The 22,580-nt window shown below is 37.6% G+C and overlaps 2 protein-coding genes across 2 annotated transcripts; one reads left to right on the top strand and one right to left on the bottom strand.

Moving 5' to 3' along the window:
• Positions 1 to 560: 560 nt before the first annotated feature.
• Positions 561 to 3,077, top strand: LOC146547204 (dynein light chain Tctex-type 1-like). Its single transcript, XM_085265548.1, has 5 exons — positions 561 to 746; positions 1,087 to 1,128; positions 1,690 to 1,813; positions 2,417 to 2,494; positions 2,576 to 3,077. Exons 1-5 carry the CDS (start codon positions 708 to 710, stop codon positions 2,647 to 2,649), a joined length of 357 nt encoding a protein of 118 aa, XP_085121674.1. The 5' UTR covers positions 561 to 707; the 3' UTR covers positions 2,650 to 3,077.
• A 2,719-nt stretch (positions 3,078 to 5,796) lies between these two features.
• On the bottom strand, positions 5,797 to 21,667 carry cybb (cytochrome b-245, beta polypeptide (chronic granulomatous disease)). The gene is made up of 13 exons (XM_085264374.1): positions 21,547 to 21,667; positions 20,791 to 20,883; positions 17,975 to 18,085; positions 16,799 to 16,883; positions 16,258 to 16,406; positions 14,706 to 14,887; positions 13,607 to 13,739; positions 13,406 to 13,498; positions 12,834 to 13,087; positions 10,828 to 10,990; positions 10,403 to 10,549; positions 10,104 to 10,228; positions 5,797 to 7,411 (listed from the first exon to the last, which is right to left on the bottom strand). Exons 1-13 carry the CDS (start codon positions 21,589 to 21,591, stop codon positions 7,294 to 7,296), a joined length of 1,698 nt encoding a protein of 565 aa, XP_085120500.1. The 5' UTR covers positions 21,592 to 21,667; the 3' UTR covers positions 5,797 to 7,293.
• Positions 21,668 to 22,580: the final 913 nt, after the last annotated feature.

Raw genomic sequence — 22,580 nt, 5'->3', positions numbered from 1 at the left:
TCTACTCTTCATTTTATCAGAAACAGTTTTCACAGCTCGTAAATTTTCCTTTTACACATACGTGTAAGCATTGAGCCAAATCTTTACTGAAGCTCAGTATTTGACACAGAGTTCAAGCTTACTGCTGTAATAAATCATAATAATAATAATAATAATAATAATAATAATACATATAATATTGGCCATATTATATTTACATTACCAAAGTAAGATGACTAGTCTCATGAACAGTATTAGCTAATTGTTATTTACTAATTAATCTTAAAATGACTCTTCAGTAAAGAAATGAAGCCCAACAATCATGTTTTTACAGTCCCGTGGTCTCAGCCTCAGATACTCAACAAATAAAAGTGATCTCATAAAAAAAAACAAAAAAACATTTCTGACAGAAATGTTCCTTCAATGCATTCACATTCTTCCAAATTCAATCTGCTGTACCTTGTCAAGCATGTACATTTTTAATTTAGGCAATCTGTATTTCTGTCTCAAGGCTGTATTTCACTGAGCCTCCATTAGGGGTCAGCGGTCAGCTAAGCACCGGTACTCCCTCCGGGTTCGGATCGCTCTTTTCGTGCGTCGTTGACTCCACTGACAGCTCCTCCGGAAGTCCCTAAGAGCTCCTGTCGCTTTATCTGTGAACAAAAGGTTTTTCTGGCTTTGTTTTTTCTTCTGTCAGTAAGAAAAAAAGTAGCCCTAGCCGGTGTCAGATGACAGGAGGAATGGAGGAATTTCATAACGGAAGCGAGGTTAGTCCTGATCCGAATTCACCGTTTTCACCAGTGACAGCAGAAATGAGCTAGCTAGCCACTCCCAGTGATAGCGGCGATTTTTTTTAATGCAAACGTCCTAAAATCAATAAATATAATTTATAATATTCAAAATAATCTGCTGTTGCTTTTACTGCTTAATGTGTTGTTAAAAATAAACGTTTACGTGCTCCAATAAGGTTAAATCTGTTGCTAAAAAGTGTTGCTAAAGTGATCCTATGGGTCACTTTAGCATTTTTCCATAAACGTATGTTTATTTAACTAAAGTCCTGTCATGTTATCTTTATTATGACCTGATGATCTGCTTTCTCTATTTTAGGGCTCATTCAATGCAGAAGAAGCTGACACCATAGTCAAAGAAGTAAGGTTTACTTTTATATGCAGCGTTATAAATCCCTTTAATGTCTTAACCCATTTTGCGCCACAGTGTCGTCATGTTTTTCAGGTCTTTATTAAACAAACACTGATTTTGTTCTTTGGGGAGTAAAACAAAAGCACATTTAACATTTTCCCAAGTATTAAGTCATAAAAATAGAAGTTTCAACAGCAGGTTGTTATGGAGAGATGCTTCGATTGTGTAGTAAACGGTTTAGTTTGATTGACTAAAGATTAATAATTAAATCTAGCCATGTAAACAGCTCAAATACACTCCTATTTTTAAATGTAACTTTTACGCGTCATTCATTTTTGCACATAATTTAAAGCTTTTTGATTTGTGTTTCATTGCTAAGCTTGCGTAGTTTTTCTGTGCTCCTGGGAAAATTCAAGATAATAAAAAAGTATCTTTAAAACCTCAGAAAAACCTTCAGAAACAAGCTGCACTCACTGCCTCTTTGTCTCAGTCTCCTCGGGCGCCAGCAACACCGGCTGACTAACACATGACTCTGAGCGCTGTGATGCCGTTTCTCTGTGTTTGTGTCAGTGCATTGAGAACGTCGTGGGCGGCGGAGACTACAGCCAGAGTCAGGTGAACAAGTGGACGGCGAACATCGTGGAGCGCTGCCTCACGCAGCTCGTCAAACAGGGCAAGCCGTACAAGTACATCGGTGTGTATTTGTTACTGTTAGAGTTAACCTTTTCATGCTCTTATGTTTGCCCTCCTATGAATTGTCACTCAAAAACAAGAAAGTCCCAGGGGGCCCAGCCAATCTTAAATCTTCACTCTCATGTCAATCTCTAATCTCTTTTAAAAATAGAGGAGGGTAATGGATTCACTTGAAGATTTAACTCAAAAAACATAAAAATCTCAGACTGTTGGCTTTAAACTGTTAAAGTGTTGAGGCCAATGTGTGATCCAGCTGCCACTCAGATACAAACTTCATTGCTATATATATATATATATATATATATATATATATATATATATATATATATATATATATATATATAACTAATACGTTTATATAAATCAATTTCACAAATTTCTGCAATACCAGCCCACCAGGGGGCCCTGTACCACATGGAAACAGTTTTGTTTGTTTTGTTTTGTTTTTAACATAAAACAGTTACTGTAGAGGAAAAAAATCAGCTGATCCAGAGATGTTTTTAAAAAATCTTTTATGTGTTTGTCCTCGTGGGGTAAAATAATGAAACCAGATAACATAAAGAGACGCTTTAAAACTAATTCTTGTGACTTTGTTTGTGCACAGTGACGTGTGCTGTGATGCAGAAAACAGGTGCCGGCCTCCACACAGCCAACTCCTGCTACTGGGACACTGCCATGGACGGTATGTGTTGATTTTGGGGTGTTGTTCCCCTCCTCGATGTGCGACTATAGACGTTTTCTCATTGGTTTTTCGTGTCTGTAGGGAGCTGCACGGTGAGGTGGGAAAACCGCACCATGTACTGTGTGGTCAGCGTGTTCGCCGTGGCCACCGCATAGAAAAACGCACACACATTAATGAATCCACGAGGAGTGCAGTGTGCTCTTGTGACCAGTAGGAGGACACCAAGTGCCACAGAGCCTTCACCCGTACAGCTGTCTGTGCCTTCTGTCAGCTCCCTTAGACCAGTGAGCTCTGAGCAGCAGCTGCAGTGGCTCAAACAGCTGTATGGCTTCAGTTTCCAGCCTTCAGGTGCATGAAACGCCTTCATCGTAATGTATTTACTCCCCTCGCGCCACCGCCGTGCTTTCATAGCTTGATGTTCAGCTGCATTTATCCCAGACGCCTGACAGCTTGCTGTAAAACGACACGTTCAGTCAGGTCCTTCAGTGTTTTGTCTGTTTGTGAATCATGTAGATGAGAGAGAGAAAAGACACTTTTTGTACTCGAGCTGCAGGATAATAAACACGAAGACATTTAAGAACGAGCAGCAGCTTCCCCTCGTCTTTCTTTACACTAATAAAAGCGTAATTCTGTTTTATTTTTTCTGCTTATTTATGATCCCATTGATTTTATCCTGCTTTATTTTACATTTTTATATGATTTTAGCTACTTTTTGTTTTTTTTCTTTTCCTTGAATAAAGATTTGTTTATATAATGTGTTTATTTGTAGCATTTATCATTTTAGGCTTCTTTTAGTTAAACAGAACAGTTATGAGATGCTTTAGCAACAGTGTTTTAAGAATCTTCTTTCATTTAAATAAAGTAAACCTAACTGATTATACAAATATGTCTTATACATTTTTTCTCTGAAGTAAAATAACGAAGTATTTAGCCTATTTAATATTTAATTTAAAACCTAAAGGAATAACATTTTATAGTTGTTTCTTTTATGAGTTGATTGCAGGACTGTTTTGTTTTTGTTTTTTTAAGTTTAACAAACTTAGAAAAGTAAAATATTTTCCTCTGTAGTGCAATGACAGGGAGTTTACAAGCGCCTCGAATTTGTGCCGAAACGCAGCAGCTCTCAGCACCGACTGGAGAACCGGGTTTGACCCGTTTTTCACTGGAACAAAAGATTATTCATGTCTGCCTTGCACCAGTGTCGCAGACAAACGTCAGATGTCGCCATTAAACTAGGACAGCTTTGCTAAAGCAGGGATCAGCGTTCTGCTGTGACACCATTTCCACCGATCGATCTACCTGTGGAGCAAAGTAGTTAAAATACCAATAAAGACCTACTTTAAACATCCATCAGCACTTTGTTCTACATAAATCAGAGAGGGGTCTAAAGCTGTGGCTTAAAGCTCCTGTTTACTGCTGGTAAATTTCCACCAGGAGCTTTATGGGATATCATCTCAAAAGGAATTCAGTTGTAGTCTTGCAAACACTGACCCAGTCTTTAAAATAATCTTATAGGCTGAAAAGGCACGTTTTTACTTGTGAACAGGTAGCAGACTTTAGTCTTTTATAATCCATTTAGAGTGTGGTGAGAGTTACTAAGTATGTGCACACAGACACACAAGAGTACCTGTAGACTTTTACACTAATTATAAATTCTACATGTGTTGTTGTTTTCGCACATAAACTCATCCTGCCAGCCTGGTGACATTAGACTAGAGTCCTGCTGATCTTAAAATAACCAAGTCTGTTTACTGAAGCACGGTTTTAATGTGTTTGTACTTTCTTGTGCTACTTTGTTCAGTTGTGACATATTTTGGATTTAAATTTTGTGCAAATTATCACAGTTTAACTGAAAGTCAGTTAAACTTCATGGATTTTGAGTCTATTTCAACAACTTTGGTGCAAATCAAAGGGACAGCGTTGACAACAATCAGACAATCAAAAAAAAAAGAGGAACAGCTTTGAAGTTGGTGGCTCTCTCTATATTCCTCCTAACTATTTTTCTTTAGTTTGCTTTTTTCTGCTTGTAGCTTGAGATAGTACCTGTGTGACCTGAATGGGTTGCACAGATAGTCCAGCTCCAACAGGATGGCACAACCATGCTCAACATCACAGGAAGGATGCCCATGTTCCAGCAAACCCTCATGTGTGGAGGAGATACCAGGAAATGAGCTGTTATGCAACGAGAGCTGAACAGGGCTGTAGAAGAGCATGAACCCAGCAGTGTTTGTGCCTCATGTGCATGTTTCTAACCAGACTGTCAGAATGAGACTCTATGAGGGTGCTGGGCATTGTGGACAGTGTGGCCATATTAACTAGATGGGTTGCCAACATTGACCGGAGGGCATTTTTTTTGTTATTACATTAATAATATGTGTTTTCTTGTTCTTTTTTAGAGCACTTGCACTCATGCACGCTATGCAGAATCAAAACTGGATGCATAGTACACTCACAGAGAAGTATAACCGCAGTTATAAAAGTGGAAAATATCTTTCTTAGATTGCAGAAGCAAAGCGGGAAACAAACACAGAGACTTTTTCCCTCGGTGCAGACGTGGATCGAGTAACTCACCACACAGTAGGACAGCTGACTGTGAGAGAACTGTGTCTTCAACGCATTGCCATTAGTTTCACGATTTTCGAGTAGGGCTGCGCTTTGAAAACTAGCTGCACAAGCTGGTGAATGACCTTTTTTTGCATGGCTCCTTCCTCCCTGTCCTCCTCAGACGTGCTGGTTACTGTTGCAGAAGCACTAAACTACTGTTAACCCAATAATTAAACTGAGATCATACTGCAAAAAGTTAGCAGCAATACGGATGTTTACGTTTTCCATTATTAAATTGTACAAATTAGTGCAACTTAATTTGACTTTATCAGTTGGTTTAATAAACTGAAACTGTAAAAATGAGAAACCTTTAAAGTCTTGAAGCTTGACAACTAGTAACCAAGACCTCAGAAGTTTTCTTTAAATTGAGTTTTTCGTCCATGTAACATTTTAAAATGTCTTTACTTCATTAAACAGTTCATGCTGTACGTTTAGCTTTAGAGGCTCTGGAGAAAATGTATTCATTATTTAAATACCAACACGTTGTTGATTAAAATCTTTCACACAATGAGTCAAAGCACTGCATTCTCCTGCAGAAACAGAATCAAAGGTGTGTTTTTTTTCCTGCAACATGAAAAGAAGAACAATTCATTCTCTATTAAAAAAGCAACAAAAGAGCATATTCACAAGTGTCCTTCAGCGAAGTTTGAACAAATTGAAGCGGTCATTTGTCAGGAATGCAGTGAAAAGTCAGGAAGTTTAAATTTAGTTTAGTTTTTATTAGACATTATGAGTTAAGAAATATTTTCAGCAGATTCCAAAAGTTTTTTCATTTACTATTTAAAAAGAAAAAAGCAGTGAATCCAAAATAATTACAGCAGGGATGTTATAGTAATTTTACTGCATGGGCCACACACATCCCACTTTGATGTGAAGTGGGCTGAACCAGTAAAAACGTGATAAACGTGTAGAAAATTCATTCAAAGAAAATGTCTTTGTACTTTGGGATAGTATGGATGGCAATGAGTGGTGGGAGTCATTATCAGTAGGAAAAACTACAGAACTTATGAAAATGCTGTTAAAGTTCAACATCTATCCACTAAAGCTGTCCAGGCTTACGTTTGATGCCCCTGACTTACAGTATGACAACAATATAGACATCTGATGTCTGAAAAGAATGACAAAAAGAACAGCAATAACCAAAATGTATAATAATTATCATGAAATATACCTTTTAAGAGTTTTGAACACTGTAATCAGCTAAATATGAAAATAAAAAGGTGGAACTACTTTCTTGTCTCCTTTGAGGATCTTTTTGACTATCGTCAAGAGATTGAGTTTGAGTTTTTTCATTAAAGGATTGAGAGCAATTTTAAATGTGTTTACCTTTGTGGTTGATTATTTGACAACAAGCAGTCTCACATGGTAAAATGAACTTTAGGTGACAGAGCCTCTATTAGTAAATCCAACCATGCATATAACCCAGATTTATGCCACAGCTCTCCTTTTCTTATAGCAACACCACCCAGACCTCTGAAACAGACAGACCCTTCTCCAGAAAGCACTCCAGCAGGTAGCCTTCTGCTCCTTCCTGTTCTTGGATTGGATCAAACAGCTATTCAACTTTTTTAGAGAAATCAGGAAATAATCACACAGTAGAAGATTGCTTCTGGTTGGTCCATTTTTTTTTTTTTATCAAAACAAGCTAAACAAAACATTTCTAGCCATAAAAGTCTTTGCCACATTTCTGCTCTCATAGAAAAAACACGGCAGCACAAAAGCATAAAGCATCCTGGAGCTTGTTCGGTCCATGGAGAACGTTTGCAGCAGCCAAAGCTTTAAAGGCCTCCACCTCTTCCCTCATACTGTTAGGGAATTGAAACCGCCTTTTAAGAAGATGAATCCACTTCTGGCACAAAGGAAAATCAATGAGGTGGAAACAAAAAAAAAAAAAGACGAGAGAAAACATTCTGAAAGTGGCGGTTTCACTTGTTGATGGAACAAAAAAGGAGAAGACAGTAACCTAGACAACGCCACAGGGTTTATTTTGAGTAACAACTGTATCTTTGCAGAAGTCTGCGGTGAAGACGTGATGAGAAGCTTGTTCCCGTCACCGATGAGCTGCCACTTGTTCCAAATGTAAATTTGTTCTTTTTTCAGAGGAAACTTGATAACTTATAATCAAGCAGCTACTTGGAAAGTTCCCCTTTTTTTTTATCATGATCTAGCTGCTGTTTCTGATTTTCTTTGTTTTCCTAGAAATTTTCTTTATTGAAGATGAACTTGACATCAGCAGCTGAATGAGACATACACTGTTTCTCCAGAGATGTCGCCAGCTGAGGCGGACCGCACAGGAACACACCAACTTTAGATCTGCAGGCACAAAACACCCCAACACTTTGATTATAGATATTGGTATTTATAGCATTCATCAGAGCAACAGTCATGGCTGTATTCCACTCAGTGGTCACACTTTAATAGCTTCAGAAAGAATCAAAAGGCAATGAATTAGCAGCAAAACTTCACCTGCATTTTGCTGTTTTGCAAACAATTCAAAAGTTCTCACAGAATAACTGAATTTGTGTATTTGTAAGTCTGTGCTTTAAATACTTACTATTTCCTACAGGCAGTTAAATCCAGTGTTATAAAAAGATCCCAGGGACCCCATTTAAATAGATGTACTACACATACCAGCATTAAAATTTCAAGAAACAGGAAATGGATGAAAAAAATAAATAAATGTTAGGCGCAGAATGTGGCAGTAAGTTTGTACAGGCCTGCAACTAAAGATAAAATACAGATGGATAAAGAAAGATAAAAATCCATACTGGATTAATACACTGAGTGTTTTCTTATTTACCTAATTTGTTATTGGTAAAACTTTAAAAACAGTATGAAATGACCTTTAAAGTAACGAAAAGTGGCACCAACTTGGGAGATACTGCTAATAAAATAGTTTACACAATTACAAGGAGAAACACAATTTATAAAGTTTATATTATCACAAAATATAACTTGTACATGCTGAAGGTCAGTCTGACTAAATCGTTTTACCTTAATACATTATTGGTAACGTATACAGTGTGCCGGACTGATATTTTATTGTTTTGAGAAACTTTTTCCTTTGATGTACTGAACTGTATCATACAGGTATGCAGGAATTGTAAAGTTCGTTGACTAACCAATTAATGTCTTATCAGTATTAGAGATGGACCGATCCGATATTACGTATCGGTATCGGTCCGATACTGACCTAAATGACTGGATCGGATATCGGAGAAAAATAAAAAATGTAATCCGATCCATTAAATATCACGAAAGCACCTCACAAAACTTGCAACACGCCGTAACTCACCTCAGAAAGTTAGCATGTCGGAGCAGTATGCATCACGTGATAGAGCGGCTGGGGACCTGTGGTCTGGATAGCATTTGGAGCTTCGCTAGCAACCTGGCATTTCATCTCCGACAAAGTTATCCCCGAGAGAAGTAAAGCAAGTGTGTAAGTCCATCTCTGAATGTTTGTAAAGCATTCCTGCGTTAAGCTTAACGAGCACTGCCTCTCGCTCTCCGGCTGCTACTTCAATCGTGAAACTGCTTAAATGATCAGCTGATCGGCTTTTCTGTCGCGAGTCCTGGTTTGTTTTTGGCCCACTTTGCACCAGAAAGAGGAAACCAGCGGCTGAACAACAGCAGCACGTTTAAGCTTGATAAGCTGTTGTTAGAATTTATTTAATATTACTTTCTACACCAGGATCTTTTTCTATGTAGCTGACGCTGGTAACTGTGCAGGGGCGGATCTAGCAAAGTTTAGCCAGGGGGGCCGATAGGGCATTAACAGGGAAAAGGGGGCACAAAGACATACTTTTCTTTCTTATTCTCATTTAAAATGTCTAGCTTTTAATAAATAATTATCTGACACCCAAAGTTTTAATTTGATGTAAAATGAATAGAAGTCAATTACTGTATATAGTGACTATTAAGTCTAATATATATACCCTAGTAAGCTATAGTACTTTTTCCTTTGGGAAGGTACCATCTGTGCAGTCTGCAATTTTGTTGAAGAAAGATGTTGAATCTATTTAATATTTCTTGAAAAATAATTGATTTCTGTGCATTTTTTTTCACACTGCATCAAATTAAGGTTGATTACGTCGATTAAGCATCATGAGGTGGAGCGTGAGGGGTGGTTCCCTATTTTTTATTTATTTATTTTTGTTGTTGCTGGGAGTTGGAACCCTATTAGTTAGGTTGCTTAATATTTACGCTAAGTACTCTTTAAAATACCAGAATAGGGAGGATGGTGTAGGTCTAAGTTTATTAGATTGATCAGTATTGCTGAACTATGAAATATTTTTTTTGTATACAGGTATAACAGAATAGCTTTAGTGTAGTTGTTGTTTTAAACTTGAGTATGAACTTGCAGACTTGCAAAATGCAGCAAGATATTTTAAAAAACAGTTTTGTTGATTAAAAAACACTATATCGGATTCATATCGGTATCGGCAGATATCCAAATTTATGATATCGGTATCGGTATCGGACATAAAAAAGTGGTATCGTGCCATCTCTAATCAGTATTAAAGGGTGCTCTACAAAATGAAGACTCTCCTGTTTATGTCTTTGAGTATTTAGCAATATGCAAGCAGTTATATATTTGTTATTTACTGCATCAGAAAACCTTGACTTTTTACGTAACTGTATGTGATATTTCACTCTGAGCTGTAATGGACCTAATGTACGACACAGCATGATATTAATATTCTCAAATAAAATTACAAAAATCTCTACTAAATAAAATACTTGAGTAAATCTACTCAGTTTTAAAGCTGCCTAAAATTAGGCAAAGTGGAAGAAAATATGCTGACCCATTTCATTCTTTTATAACTGAGATTGGTATGATGTGCTGACCACTTCTCCCAGTTTACCAGAGATGAGTTTAATAAGATAAGATAAGATAACTACATTTTCAGTCATTATGTAGTGAAGAGGTAACAGCAGTTCTTGAGTAGATGAGATCATGGACTGTGTTTGCTTATGGAGAGATAATAACGTTAAAGAGGCTCACCGAGGGTGCTGCGAAGTAATATTGGTAAACTCATTGTCCCAGTTAGGTTTCCCGTAAAAGGTCTTCTGCTTCAGTCCGGTGATCGGATCATTTTCTGCCTCATGGTGAACACGGAAATGAGCCGCCTGTTAAAGGAAATGACAGATGGATGTCACTTTTTTTCTTTTTATGACTTTTTGCTTAATTTAAGAACCACATGCATTAAACCATAACATAAGAAGATTTCTTCAATCACAAAAAATGGTATTTGTTGTCAGTTCAGCCCACAGAAATAAAAATTTATATCAGTGCCTTCATACCTCCTGCTCCTTCCAGCGGGTGAGGTAGATGTTGTAGCTGAGGAAGCCCATCATGTTCTTCTCCGTCATCTGGCCCTCCAGGGACTGCAACAGGTCTGCAAACCACTCGAAGGCTTGGGTCTCCGGACAGAGCCAGTAGAAGTAGATCTGGCAAACAGTTTATTAACCTGACATTCAGACTTACTTACATTTATCATTTATTTTTTGGTTCATTTCAAACACTCTTATTTCACACTTTTTAACTCAAAGCCTTCAGTAAATAGTTTCACAGCAAAATGGATATGTAGCATCTAGCATTTCTTCCAGACAGATGTTGTAGATAATAATTTTTATTTTTGTTTCATTATGAACGCTTCATGTGGGGCTTATGTGATATGGTTAGTTTTATTTAAACACATTTTTTTTAATTTAAAGTTCTCGCTCACCTTTTTGGTAAAGACATCTTGGTTGTTCTGGATGCGTTTGTACCACACAGATTTGAGGATGGAGGCAAAGGGAGTCACTCCAATTCCTGCACCCACCAGCATGACCACCTCATAACCAAACACGTCTTCACTGGCGGTACCAAACGGGCCATCTATGGCCACCCTGACAACAAAATATACACAAAATAATCTTATATCCTGTTTTTACTCTGCTCTGTGCTTTCAAGTCAAGCTTTATTTACCCAATAAAACTTTGATTATGTGTATTTATCTCAAAGATTAACTTGCTAACTTGCTTAACATGTGGATGTATTGGGACTTTTAGCCCCACACCCTAACTAAAGACCCATGGGCTCTGTGGCTTAACCCACCACTAACTAAATCTGACATTTCCAATGTGCAACTGTTGCTAAAATGTGAGCAATTAAGATATTTTTTGTCCCTCAGAGAGACAATGCTACTTGCTTGGTAATGCTACTGTATGTTTAGTCACTGTCATTGTTCACATTTATGTTTGTGTGTAAAATTAAGCACTCACGTATTGGACGTACAAGTTCCTAGTACTTCATTAGATTTATTAGGTTAATGCTAATTTCCAGAAAATCTTTATTATGTTGAATATATGAACACATGATCTTCTTCTCTGATGTTTTTTTGCTAAATGTTTTGACCCTGTTAAGATTATAAGAGATTCCATTATTTATTTATTTATTTAGTTGTTTTTAACAAGATAATTGTGATGGCCCAATAATTCATGATGTACATCACAAGATCTAAAAATTGAACATTTTAATTACAATAATGATTTTACTTAAGTGACTGTAGTGCATAGTGAGTTTTTCTTTGTTTATTCTCTTATTTGTCTGTGTTATGGCAAATTAATTAAGCTTAAGTTACAAATTTGTGGAACTGGAAATGGCTTGAGTAACCAACATTATACTGAGATTTACACAAGGAACTATACAGAGCATGAGCATGAGAGCCTCCTCTTGATGTTAAAGGGCTGTACTAAAACTTGTTTTATCACCTTTTTATTACAACGTGATAATGTCAGATTGTTATGGTGTCTTTTTAGGAAGTTGTATCCAAAAAATTCAAAATGTATTGTGCAGCTCTGCCCTTTCATATGACATATTAATCAATATGTTTTTTTGAAAGATTTTTTTCAAGGTCAGCTTTGACCTTTGGTGCTAACAATAAAGATAAGGTCAAATGCTTGAAAAAGATATCTTGAAAACTGTGGACGTTAAACTGCTGAAAAAAGACATATAACATATTGTCTTCCTTTGGACGGAGAAATATTTGCGATGTTGCCATGCTATGCCTCCAAAAGTGGCTGAAGTCTGCACAACCTCCAGCAGACATGCAAAGAGGCATGGTGCATTGCCATTTTGAATGAAGGCTGCATACATGACTTCAGTCTCAAGCTAACTGCCATTTTTTTGCATCTGCTTTGGCAAATTCTAGAAAAAAATCTAAGGCCAGTTATATAATGTGTATATTTTTTTTAAATATTAGCTTCTTTTTGTTGTCATCTAGAACAGCTATTTGTTTGTTTTGCCTTCAAGCAACTTAAATAATGACATAATTTCAGGATTATTAAGGGATAATTGAAGACTTGGTCACTGTGCTGTTGTCTAGCAAGTCCAATCAAGGTCTATCCAAGCAAACAGTACACTGGCCTTAAGGTGATTCGAGGCAGCAGCTCAAAATAAAGGCCTCCTTCTTTCATTGTCTGGTCTATAGAAAGGAATTAGTGCTCAAATTTGCACAGCAGGACCACTGTGAAAAGATGGTATTCTTAATATTGTATGATTTTTACTGTTTGTGCCTCTCTACTCATTTCTTATGTGAGGGAAGAGAAACAGACATACACAATAAACCTCTCAGGGCTGTAAATGAAACCCCTCCTGCCAACTTTTCAAAGGCGCGCTGGACAGGCAGCAATCAACTGTAATCACAAGCAATTTAAAGCACAATTTTCCTCTGTTGTCAATCTTTCCTACTTGGGCAGTTTCCAGGCCTCCTGAGGCTCATTTTTGTCCCCTCCACAGGCCTCGTACAGCGCCTGAGTCCAGTCCCCGACAATACGGATGTGAGCACTGAAGTAGTCCTCCTCAGGGGCTGAGGTCAAAGTGAAGGGGTGCCACTCTAGCCTGGAGACAGATGGACACTGAATGAAGACGTACTGTCCCACCTCCATACTGAAGCCTTTCCTCTTCATCTGTAGTTCCAGTGTCTTGGAAGGGTGCATAACCACCTGAAGACCAGGTACAGGGACAATAGAATTATAATTACAGTTATTTATTCAGCCTTTTTGACCACATAGTAGCTATTGAAAGTAAATACAGTTTCAAGTAGTAATAATTTCCATGGCACAACTCTAAAATCCTTTGTGTTGTTACCTGCTGTGTTAAGTGTAATCTGCAGTTGTAGTATTAGTGTAATAATGCAGCTAAAAGTCAACCTTTTTTGAAAGACATGCATTTTTTAATCATTTTTCTTCAGATATTTAGTTGAAACAAGCTTGGTGGAGCTCCTAAAAAATGTATACCAGTGTAACTGAGGCAGGACCGACCTTAGTAATGACCACTTTTTGATGGGATCGGTAGATGCGGACGATCCTCTCACACACATACAGGATCATGGGACCCAACACCCACTTCCATGTCTGAAGAAGGGGAAAATATTGGATGAAGTACTTTTCTTAAAAGCCTGAGAAGAGATGCAACTTGCTGAGTGTTTGGGCTGGTAAGAAGTTTAGAAATTCGAAGCTAACCCCAGGTGGGTTTCCAGCAAATTCTGGGACAGCACAGTTGGAGCCATTTTTACCCCAGTCTTCAAACTTGTCGGAGCAGTTTTGAGGTTTATTTGTGTCCAGGCTGGCCACCGTCTGTCCTCGCACAATACGCCTACAATCAGACACACACAGAGAAAAGATGAGCACTTAAACATGTGTATCAATGATTATTTGAAGAGAGACCTGGGAATTTAGTTTAACTAAATTAATTTAATGGAAATTATATTATTATAAACTATGTAGACAAAATTACTGGGCCAGCTGCACATTACACCTACAGGAGCTGCATGACTATGGAAAGCAATGCCATGGGGCTCCCAGTGATTTCAGCGAGATTTGTAAAATCAAACATTTCTGAAATAGCGTTTGAAAAGACAGACTGCATGGCTTGATGGTTGAGTTTGTGGTTGGTTGAATCCGTGGTCATGGGACTGTATGAAAGAGCTGAATTCACAGACTAAGCGGCATGGCCCAATATTTTTGTTCACACAGTAAATTTGTAAATCCTTAAAACTAAGTGTATGATTTATAAAGCTCAATCACAGGTAAGTACAAATTTTACCAGTTTAGAGACTGATTCAAGACCAAGTCAGAGTAATGACAGTTCAAGAATCAAATAGTATTGACTATTAGTTAAAACTGTGATCAGTATAACATGCGTATGAGTTAAAGACCAAGATCAAGCCCAAATGTCCAAATCAAACCGCTAGTCCTGAAAAATTATGTGACAAAACTGCAGTTCACTTGAGGCTGGGAGTCAGAAGGGAGCCAGTTCACATAGACTCCTATGTTACATTGCCCAATGGTATAGCAGTATATACCGTTGGTATATATCACTTCTGGCTCCAACAAGTGCACTAACATTAAGGATAGAAACATAAAGTTGTGGCTAGATCCAGTCTGGTCAAGACAGAAACCAAGTAAATCATTTGTAATAAGCTCATTGAGGGCAAAATACTCTAAGAGGAATTACGTGTGGCTAAGTGTTTCAGGTCAGAAAAAGACAACTAATGTAAAAAAAAGAAAGAAAAAACAGAGCTGGCAGTCCTTTTATGGTTGAAATTTTGTGCTATCTTACGCATAGCCGTGAAACACCAGTCCAATGAAGAAGATGATGAAGAGATGATGCGTGTACCAGAACACCTCAAAGTATGACCTGCGGATGACCTCCATAGATGAAGTGATGATGAGGATGAGTGCTAATGTGATGGCCACACCTGTCAGCCCAGCGACGGTGGTGAACATGACAATGGTAGGATTCTGTAAATGCAGTTTACAGATGACATTTTGAGAAGATTTTCTCTTTAAAAAGGCCAAACAGATGATTAATCTAGAGTGGGATGAAGTCCCAGGTCATCGCCTCAGTTTTTCAGTTGCTTCAGTTGTAATGACACACCTCATGTTTGTTGACTAACTTCCCTCATTTACTAAATGGCTGTTTTGTCATACTTCCCTATATCACAGAGGTTGATTGTTTAACACAAGGTAACAAGAAGGAAACAAATGTTAGAAATGTTGGAAAGCGGAATTTATAAAATGAAATGGAAAGCCTAAAAGTCTCTAAAGAGTCAGCTGGAATGTTGGTGAATTAAAATAGGTTAGCACTTAGCTAACCCCAATTAGCATCGATGGTCAAGTTAAAATCACCAAATCTTATGTACATCTGAGGAAGTCAAACATGTTTACTCCACACAGAAAGGCCCAAGTCAGGATTTGAACCAGGAACGTGGTTGCTGTGAGGCAAAAGTGCTTGCCAAACCACCGTGCTACCCTTTTGCAATTCTTGGATCACTGTGAAGGCACCATGTCTCTGACCTCTGACCACTCTTCATCATGTGCACCAAATATGATCACTTTTGTTTTACTTCTAGATTGTCTTTCTGTGGGAGTTTGGACAATTGTGCTATTTTACAGTAAGAAGACGTTTTTAAGCAGTAATTAAAATGTATTGGTAATTTTGCAGAAAAACAAAACAAAAAAAACATTTCCCCATTTTGTACTGTAAGTACACTGTACTTTTTGGGCTTGGGCTGTTATGGAGTTGCTTAACCTTGCCTACCTTCCAGGTAATTTACAGGAAAGTAAACACTTCTTTCTTGTACACTCCTTTTGAAAGTTATGTTTGAACAGTGATTGTTAAAGAAAAGAAAGACCTGCAAGTTTTGATGGTATTTACTTTTTCTTGTATGTTGGTAAGGAAGAACGGTCCTTCATGGGGGAATTACACCCTTCGTTGTGGGCGGTACCACATTTTAAAATATTTTCATGTGCATGTTTTGTCTTTTTCGGAACCTCAATCTTTCTTTGTCTGAAAGAATGAGGTTTATGTTCTTTTTGTTTTTTTGCTTATATCAATTGTCAAAAGTTTCTGTTTTGGCTTATGAACAATTGTATTTGAGAAACAGTATCATTAAAGATGAAATTTCACAACTGATCTTGAGGTTTTTTTAAGAAAAAGGGAAGTTTGCCAGATGAAGTAATACTACTCAATACAAAATTTAGTAAGAAGTTGCAGAGATTTCAAGACATCATTGCAATACAAGAAAACTCAGCTCATATGACTAATCTCACCATTATTTTTGTACTAAAAAGGAAAAAATGAGGGCAGCCTGGCAATGGCAACAACTCACCGTCTCATTTGTTCTGATGGGGTTGAGGAAGGAGGCGTTGTCCCCATTACCAATTTCTGACAGAACAAAGGTCAGAAGGCTGGTGTTGCGATTGAGCTGGGCGTCCATAAAAAACTCAAAGTTAAACAGATGTGCAATAATGTGCACAGCTACAAGAAACAGAGAAAAAGGAAAAATATCACTATAAATATTCAGTGCTTTTCTCCAAAATGTATACAGTTCTGTTTGGGCAGACATTACTGCATAACTACTCATTAAATGGTCATAAGTTAAAGTTAGATGCAGGTTTATTATTAATCATTACTCAGTGGGATATACAAACTCACAAACTCATCTGTATATTCCACTGACCAGTTTAGTCAGATTATGACTCACTTGTAAAATCCAAGTCAGTGACTTTGTAGTCATGTGTTTATCAACCTCAAGCTATGTCAAAAAATCAATCTTAAAACTTTAATATGCTTTAAATCATTGCTATCATTAGTTATAGGGTAATGATTGCTCCAACCCCTTTAACATGTTAAGAAAAAAGAAAAATTACCTGTATGGAAGACAATCATGTAAGCCACCAGTTTGTGAAAAGTTATGTTTCGATCTAGTTGGCGAGCTGCTGTGCGGCTGCAGCACTGAATTTAAACGAGAAACACACAAAAATAAATTAATAAGCGATGAATATTAAAGCACAAGCAAATACACCACTACAGCATTAATAAATATGGTACACCTGTTCAACTGGTGGTTAACAACATCTACTAATCAGCCAATCACATGGCAGAAACCCAGTACATTTAAACATGCATCAATGGTCAAGATCAGTGGTCCCCAACCCCCGGGCCTCTGACCGGTACCAGTCCGTGAGTCGTTTGGTACCGGGCTGCGAGAGTTGAGGCTCAGGTGTGAAATGTATAGTCTTCAGGGTTTTTTATCGGTTTTCAGCGTTATTTTGTTATCATTTTTATCGTTTACTCGGTTTTCCTGGGTCTTTTCACGTGTGTTATGAATAAATCTTCTTTTTTTTCGGTACCGGTACTAGTTTTATTTTGTTGTATTTATCCGCGACACCTTAAAGGCCGGTCCGTGAAAATATTGTCGGGCATAAACTGGTCCGTGGCGCAAAAAAGGGTTGGGGACCGCTGGTCAAGATGACCTCAGTTCAAACTGAGTATCAGAATGTGGACTCAAGGTGATTTAAGTTCACCAGTTCACCAGAGGTCAGAGGACAGTAATGCTCTGAGGTGATATGAAGGAAACAATGACTCAAATAACCACTTGGTACTACCAAAGTTTGTAGCAGAGCATCTCTTCTACAGTACTCTACGGTATTTTTGCTGATCACAGTGTATCTAACTTCTAATGGTGCTTGCTCATAGGGGGTCATTTGATCGTTGGGTTTTTTCTCTGTATGTATTATTGTAGGGTCTACCTTATAATATAAAGCGCTTTGAGGCGACTGTTGTTGTTTGGCGCTATATAAATAAAATTGAATTGAATTGGTTCCTTCTAGTAGGATATGGTGCTTTTGCACAAGCTGAAAACATTTCAACCTAATAAAGTAATAAAGTGGCCGGTAAGCAAATGTTTGCAGAAGAATCTGGTCCTATACCCTCATTACTTCTATCAAGTCTTTTCCACATAATGGGACACATTACATGCTATATACTGTCGTTTTGTGGTAAGCCAGATTTTCATTTATCTGTTATTTATCCTTAATGAATACCTGTATGGTGCCGCGGAGGAAGGAGAGGAGGTTTCTGCAGACTGGCAGCAGGATGAGCATGCAGTTGAAATTCAGGCAGGCAGCAGGAGCTCTGGCCCAGGGCAAAGCTTGCTGTGGAGAGTATAAAAAAACGGTGTGTTACAATAAAAAGTTTTCAAATTCACTTCCCTCACCAGTCACGTATAACAGTTCACCAGTAGGAGGTGAAAAGAGTTTTATATAAACCTGAAACTTAACTGCTGACAGGTGTTAAGCAAAAAGAAGAACTAGAACTGGACAGTAAATGGAAATGTCAAGCAGCAGTTATTTAGTGAGGTTTGTGGAAGTCTGAATGCCTTTTAATGTGTCACTTGAAACCTTAAATAGATCATTGCAAACAAGGCTAATGGATATAATTTTTTATTTTCTTATTTAAAAACAGGCAAAACAACAAGATAAATCAAATTAGAGCACGGTTATGGACGGCTGATGGGCTGTGAACCGATCCGGGACTTTACACCCTACAGCAGTTGGAAATGGCTTGAAAAATTCCATTAGAGTCATTTCTATCATTTAATACTGGCAGTCATAGACTTCATAGAGATTGACACACATTTTAATTTAACACCGTGTCATTGGTACCACAATGCATGCATGCATATATTATCTAGATCCTCTAATCCCCAGAAGAGCCCTGATGAGCTGAAGCTAATCCCTGATGGCTCACTTTCTTTATTTATTCATCTTTTCCATCAGAGTGTTATTGTACTGCAGTTACAGAGCCAGTAAATGCTGGTGAGAATACACGTGTGCTCTCACCACTCTGTTTTACATCAATAATTAACTTCATCTCAACATGGTATTGTTAACCTCAAACCCAGTCCCTCATCCCCAAATCATCATCTGAGCCCTTCCTTCAGTGTAAATGATTCATTTTTTTAAGCTTTCCTGAGGTTCTTTTTGGAGCTTACAGGTTTCTCAACACTTTTGGGAAAACAGTCTCTCTAAAGAAGCAGGATGCAGCCACGCTGAATACTGTTCCTCATCTCTCCATATTAAAATTTGAAAAACAGAAAGTACGAGATGCAATGTTTCACTTCTGCTGGCCTGAAGCCAGATGTGCAGCTGCTGGTCCAAAGTCAGTGTGTCATGAAGCCAGCTGTAACTTACTTCCCTTCTCTGTGTGCACGTTTGCTTGTCGAATAATGCCTATGTAGATAAGGAGTGTTTAACATGGGTGTATATGTGTGTATCAGGTGTAAGAATCCTAAATTGCAAGTTTTATTTGAACAAGATATAATCAGAAATATTTGCAAAGCCCGACAGAAATGGCCTTTGATGCAGGCTGATAGCACTGTTCAAACACAAAACGTTATTACAAAGTCCAACAAAGATTCAATAATACCTCACAGGCACATTAATGACTACAAACAAGTATAAAGATGACATAGTTTAAGTTACTTAAATCTGTTTTCCCTATTTTTATATCTGATCACGCCATTTTTTATAGTAACCGCATTTAACCTTTACTCTTTGTGGACTTCGTTTAAAATATAATTATTATTTTTTTTCTTATCACAGTAAAAACTTTTTCAAATGGCAATTAATAACTTCCCAGCATTCAAACATTAGAAACATTTAGTGCGTCACTCACACTTTTACAAATCTGTTAATTTTTTTTCTTGTTGGCTGCCAGACAACAAACTAATTAAGTTGCAGCATTAATAGTTCATGTGCAATTTCTGATAGCAACTTTGTAATTTAAAAATGAATGAAATGAGGAGTTAATCATCGCCGTAAGCCAGTCCCGTCCATAAACGTAATCAGGTGAGAGGGAATAATCGTTAGCTCTCACAGTGGTTATTTTGAATGGGAGATATGAGGCTCTGATATCTTCCATGTGGACCAATTATTTGTGGAAGTGTTAACAAACTGATGGGTTTTGTTCTTGCGTACAGGAAATTTTGGCATTTCCACAACAGAAACTTTAACCAACCCCAGGAAGGGAAATTCCCTTCCTCGTTTCAGGGTATTAACCAGTTCAGCTAATTTGGGTTAAAGTTATAACATAATAATTATACTTGTTACTGCCTAGAAAATGGCCATACATTACAGATAGATTCAGTCATGAGAAAGGGAACATTTTCACAGGATTGTATGCAGTCCAGTGCAAAACCTAAGTACACCCTTACTGCTTTCATTGTTTAGATTTGTTTGGAAGCGTTGCCAAGAGAAAGTCTCTTCTCTCTAAAAAGAACATGGTAGCACTATTACCTTTTTTACATTTGTGCGATCTCAACTCCAAAGGTCAATTCTTGGAGTTAAAATAGACCGTTATTAATTCATTTGCATGTATAGATAGGTATCATGAATCGAGTTTATCTTAACATATAAAAAAAACCCAAATATCACATAAAACAAAATAAAATATTCATAATTTAGAACATAGAACTGCAAAAATGTATTTCTTTTTAATGCAAGATTGTTTAACTTATTGCCGTGGCTCTGCACTGTATCACTTCTCTATTCTGTTGCATAGTTACAGTGTACTAAAAAGAGTAGTGGGTGGGGTTGCAGGGTCTGCTTTAATTTTCTTGTTGTAATGTTAGAAACTTTTAAACTTTTACTGTAGCTATAATTTGAGGAAATGAAAAAGGCAGAGTCCTGTTTTTTTTCTTTTTTTTTTCATATTTGCCTACAACTTTTGAAATAGGTGCAATTGTGTGTTTAACAGCTTGGAAATTCTCTGAAGAAATAAAAACTAGAAATCTACAAATACCGACTCAGTTTGGAGTGAAAGTCTGTGCAACAGAAGTGAAGTTGCAGGTCGGACTCACCCCGAGCAGGACTCTGGTGTAATACCACCTCTCTACCAGGAAGGCCATGTAGAAATGGACAAACAGGAATGCGTTGATCCCCAGCCATACCAGCTGTAAAATGCACCCAAACACACTCAGGTTTAAATCAGCTGCAAATACAGCAACAGTTCAGGGTAGATAAAAGCATCTTTATTAACACACCAGGAGTGCAAATATCAGTTAAGTGCACTTGTTTAAGTCCCACTACAACAATGGCACACTTTCAGTGCTTAACTTGGAGAACATTTTTCTTTACCTGCTGAAAATGACTTCTCTTTGTTCAGAAAACAAGTCAGACTGTAATCGAAGTGCAACTAAAAACGTGGCTCAAAACTGTGGCATCAGCTCAAATTTAGAATGGATGCCAAAGAATACTTCATTCAGTTTCATGACTCTATCCTTGACACAGAAAAGAATTCAGATCTATTACCACGATCTGCAGCAGCAATTTTTTTTTTAGCTTAACCAATTAAAACTAAATATTTGGAAAAATGTTTAACTGTTTCAACCAAAGCCTATTTGGTTCAATCAATAAGAAGAAAAATCATATTTTTCTGAAGAAAAAGCTTGTTTTTCCATGTTTAGTCACTGATTTATATACCTTAACTATTTTATGACACATTAATGAGACACTGGTGACAATGCAGCTTGAATGAAAAAAACCCAAACAAAACAACAAAAACGAACAGACGTCATACCAGAAGCCAAAAGGAGAAAATCATTAAATATACTCACAATAACAAAGACTGAAAGTCCCTCGTTGGCGATAAAGTTCCCCATTATGAAAACTGTTTCTGAAAGGAGTGTGTGAAAGAGAGTGTTAGTGTGACAATGTAAAGGGAGACAGGAAATGGTGGCGGAGGAGAGTGAAGACTGCTGTGACTGATTACTCCTTTTATAATCTTTCTCAGGCTACTAATAAGGAAGTGGCCTTTCTGCAGAGGCAGTTTCCTTCCCATCATTCCTCCAGTTACTCTTAATCAAAGTTTGAGAAAACAATTATTAGATGGAGAACAAAAAAAGGTGATAATGAACCCTTAAGCCAACACAGTTAAAAAGAAATCATTTCATTTTCCTAAGAAGGTGTGAAGGACTTTGTTATCAATTGTTTTCTTTCACTTTCAGTCCAAGGTACCAGCTAACAGTTGACCACAGCTAAGGTCCATACAATGATAAGATCGGTTTTATCCCAATTACTCTGCACTTCCAGCTAAAACATTGCTCTGACCGAGAACACCAAATAACTTCTTTCAGGTTGATTGCAGTTGGACTAAATATGTTTATATCCGGTGATCCGAAGGGCCAGCTCTGTTCTAGGATGCCCTCTGGACCCAGTGGAGGTGGTGAGTGACAGGAGAACGGCGGCTAAGCTGTCATCCCTGATGGACAACATCTCCCACCCCATGCAGCAGACTGTGACAGCACTGAGCAGCTCCTTCAGTGGGAGACTGCGGCACCCACGGTGTGGGACGGAGAGATTTCGCAGGTCTTTCCTCCCCACTGCTGTCAGACTCCATAATAAAGACTTTAACTGATCAAGCACACACATCCACACATATGCAATAATACTAAGTGCAATAATCCTTTCTGTCATCGTTGTATTTTTACTCAGTTGTATATAGTATTTGTATTTGTATTCTATTTTTATCTTATTGTATATTTGTTTTATTTTATTCTATTCTGTACAGCTGTGTACTGTATTTATTCTTATTGTATTCTAATTTTTGCCTCATAACTTTTGCACTGTCCACTTCCTGCTGTGACAAAAC

This window comes from Mchenga conophoros, linkage group LG23 (genome assembly GCF_057382185.1).
Source record: "Mchenga conophoros isolate Kocher_MC1m ecotype Shallow Benthic linkage group LG23, M_conophoros_male_GT1.1, whole genome shotgun sequence".
Classification (NCBI taxonomy): domain Eukaryota; kingdom Metazoa; phylum Chordata; class Actinopteri; order Cichliformes; family Cichlidae; genus Mchenga; species Mchenga conophoros.
This window is presented reverse-complemented; position numbering and strand designations above follow the sequence as displayed.

What these genes read in the sequence shown, in the direction of transcription:
- cybb (XM_085264374.1), bottom strand. Translation starts at nt 21,591, where the DNA reads ATGGGGAACTTTATCGCCAACGAGGGACTTTCAGTCTTTGTTATT. An exon ending in AAAAAGTGGTCATTACTAAG is followed by an intron (nt 13,088 to 13,405) that starts GTCGGTCCTGCC and finishes CCTGGTCTTCAG; the next exon opens with GTGGTTATGCACCCTTCCAA. An exon ending in GAGGCCTGGAAACTGCCCAA is followed by an intron (nt 10,991 to 12,833) that starts GTAGGAAAGATT and finishes TTTTGTTGTCAG; the next exon opens with GGTGGCCATAGATGGCCCGT.
- LOC146547204 (XM_085265548.1), top strand. Translation starts at nt 708, where the DNA reads ATGACAGGAGGAATGGAGGAATTTCATAACGGAAGCGAG. An exon ending in AATTTCATAACGGAAGCGAG is followed by an intron (nt 747 to 1,086) that starts GTTAGTCCTGAT and finishes TCTCTATTTTAG; the next exon opens with GGCTCATTCAATGCAGAAGA. An exon ending in CAAGCCGTACAAGTACATCG is followed by an intron (nt 1,814 to 2,416) that starts GTGTGTATTTGT and finishes GTTTGTGCACAG; the next exon opens with TGACGTGTGCTGTGATGCAG.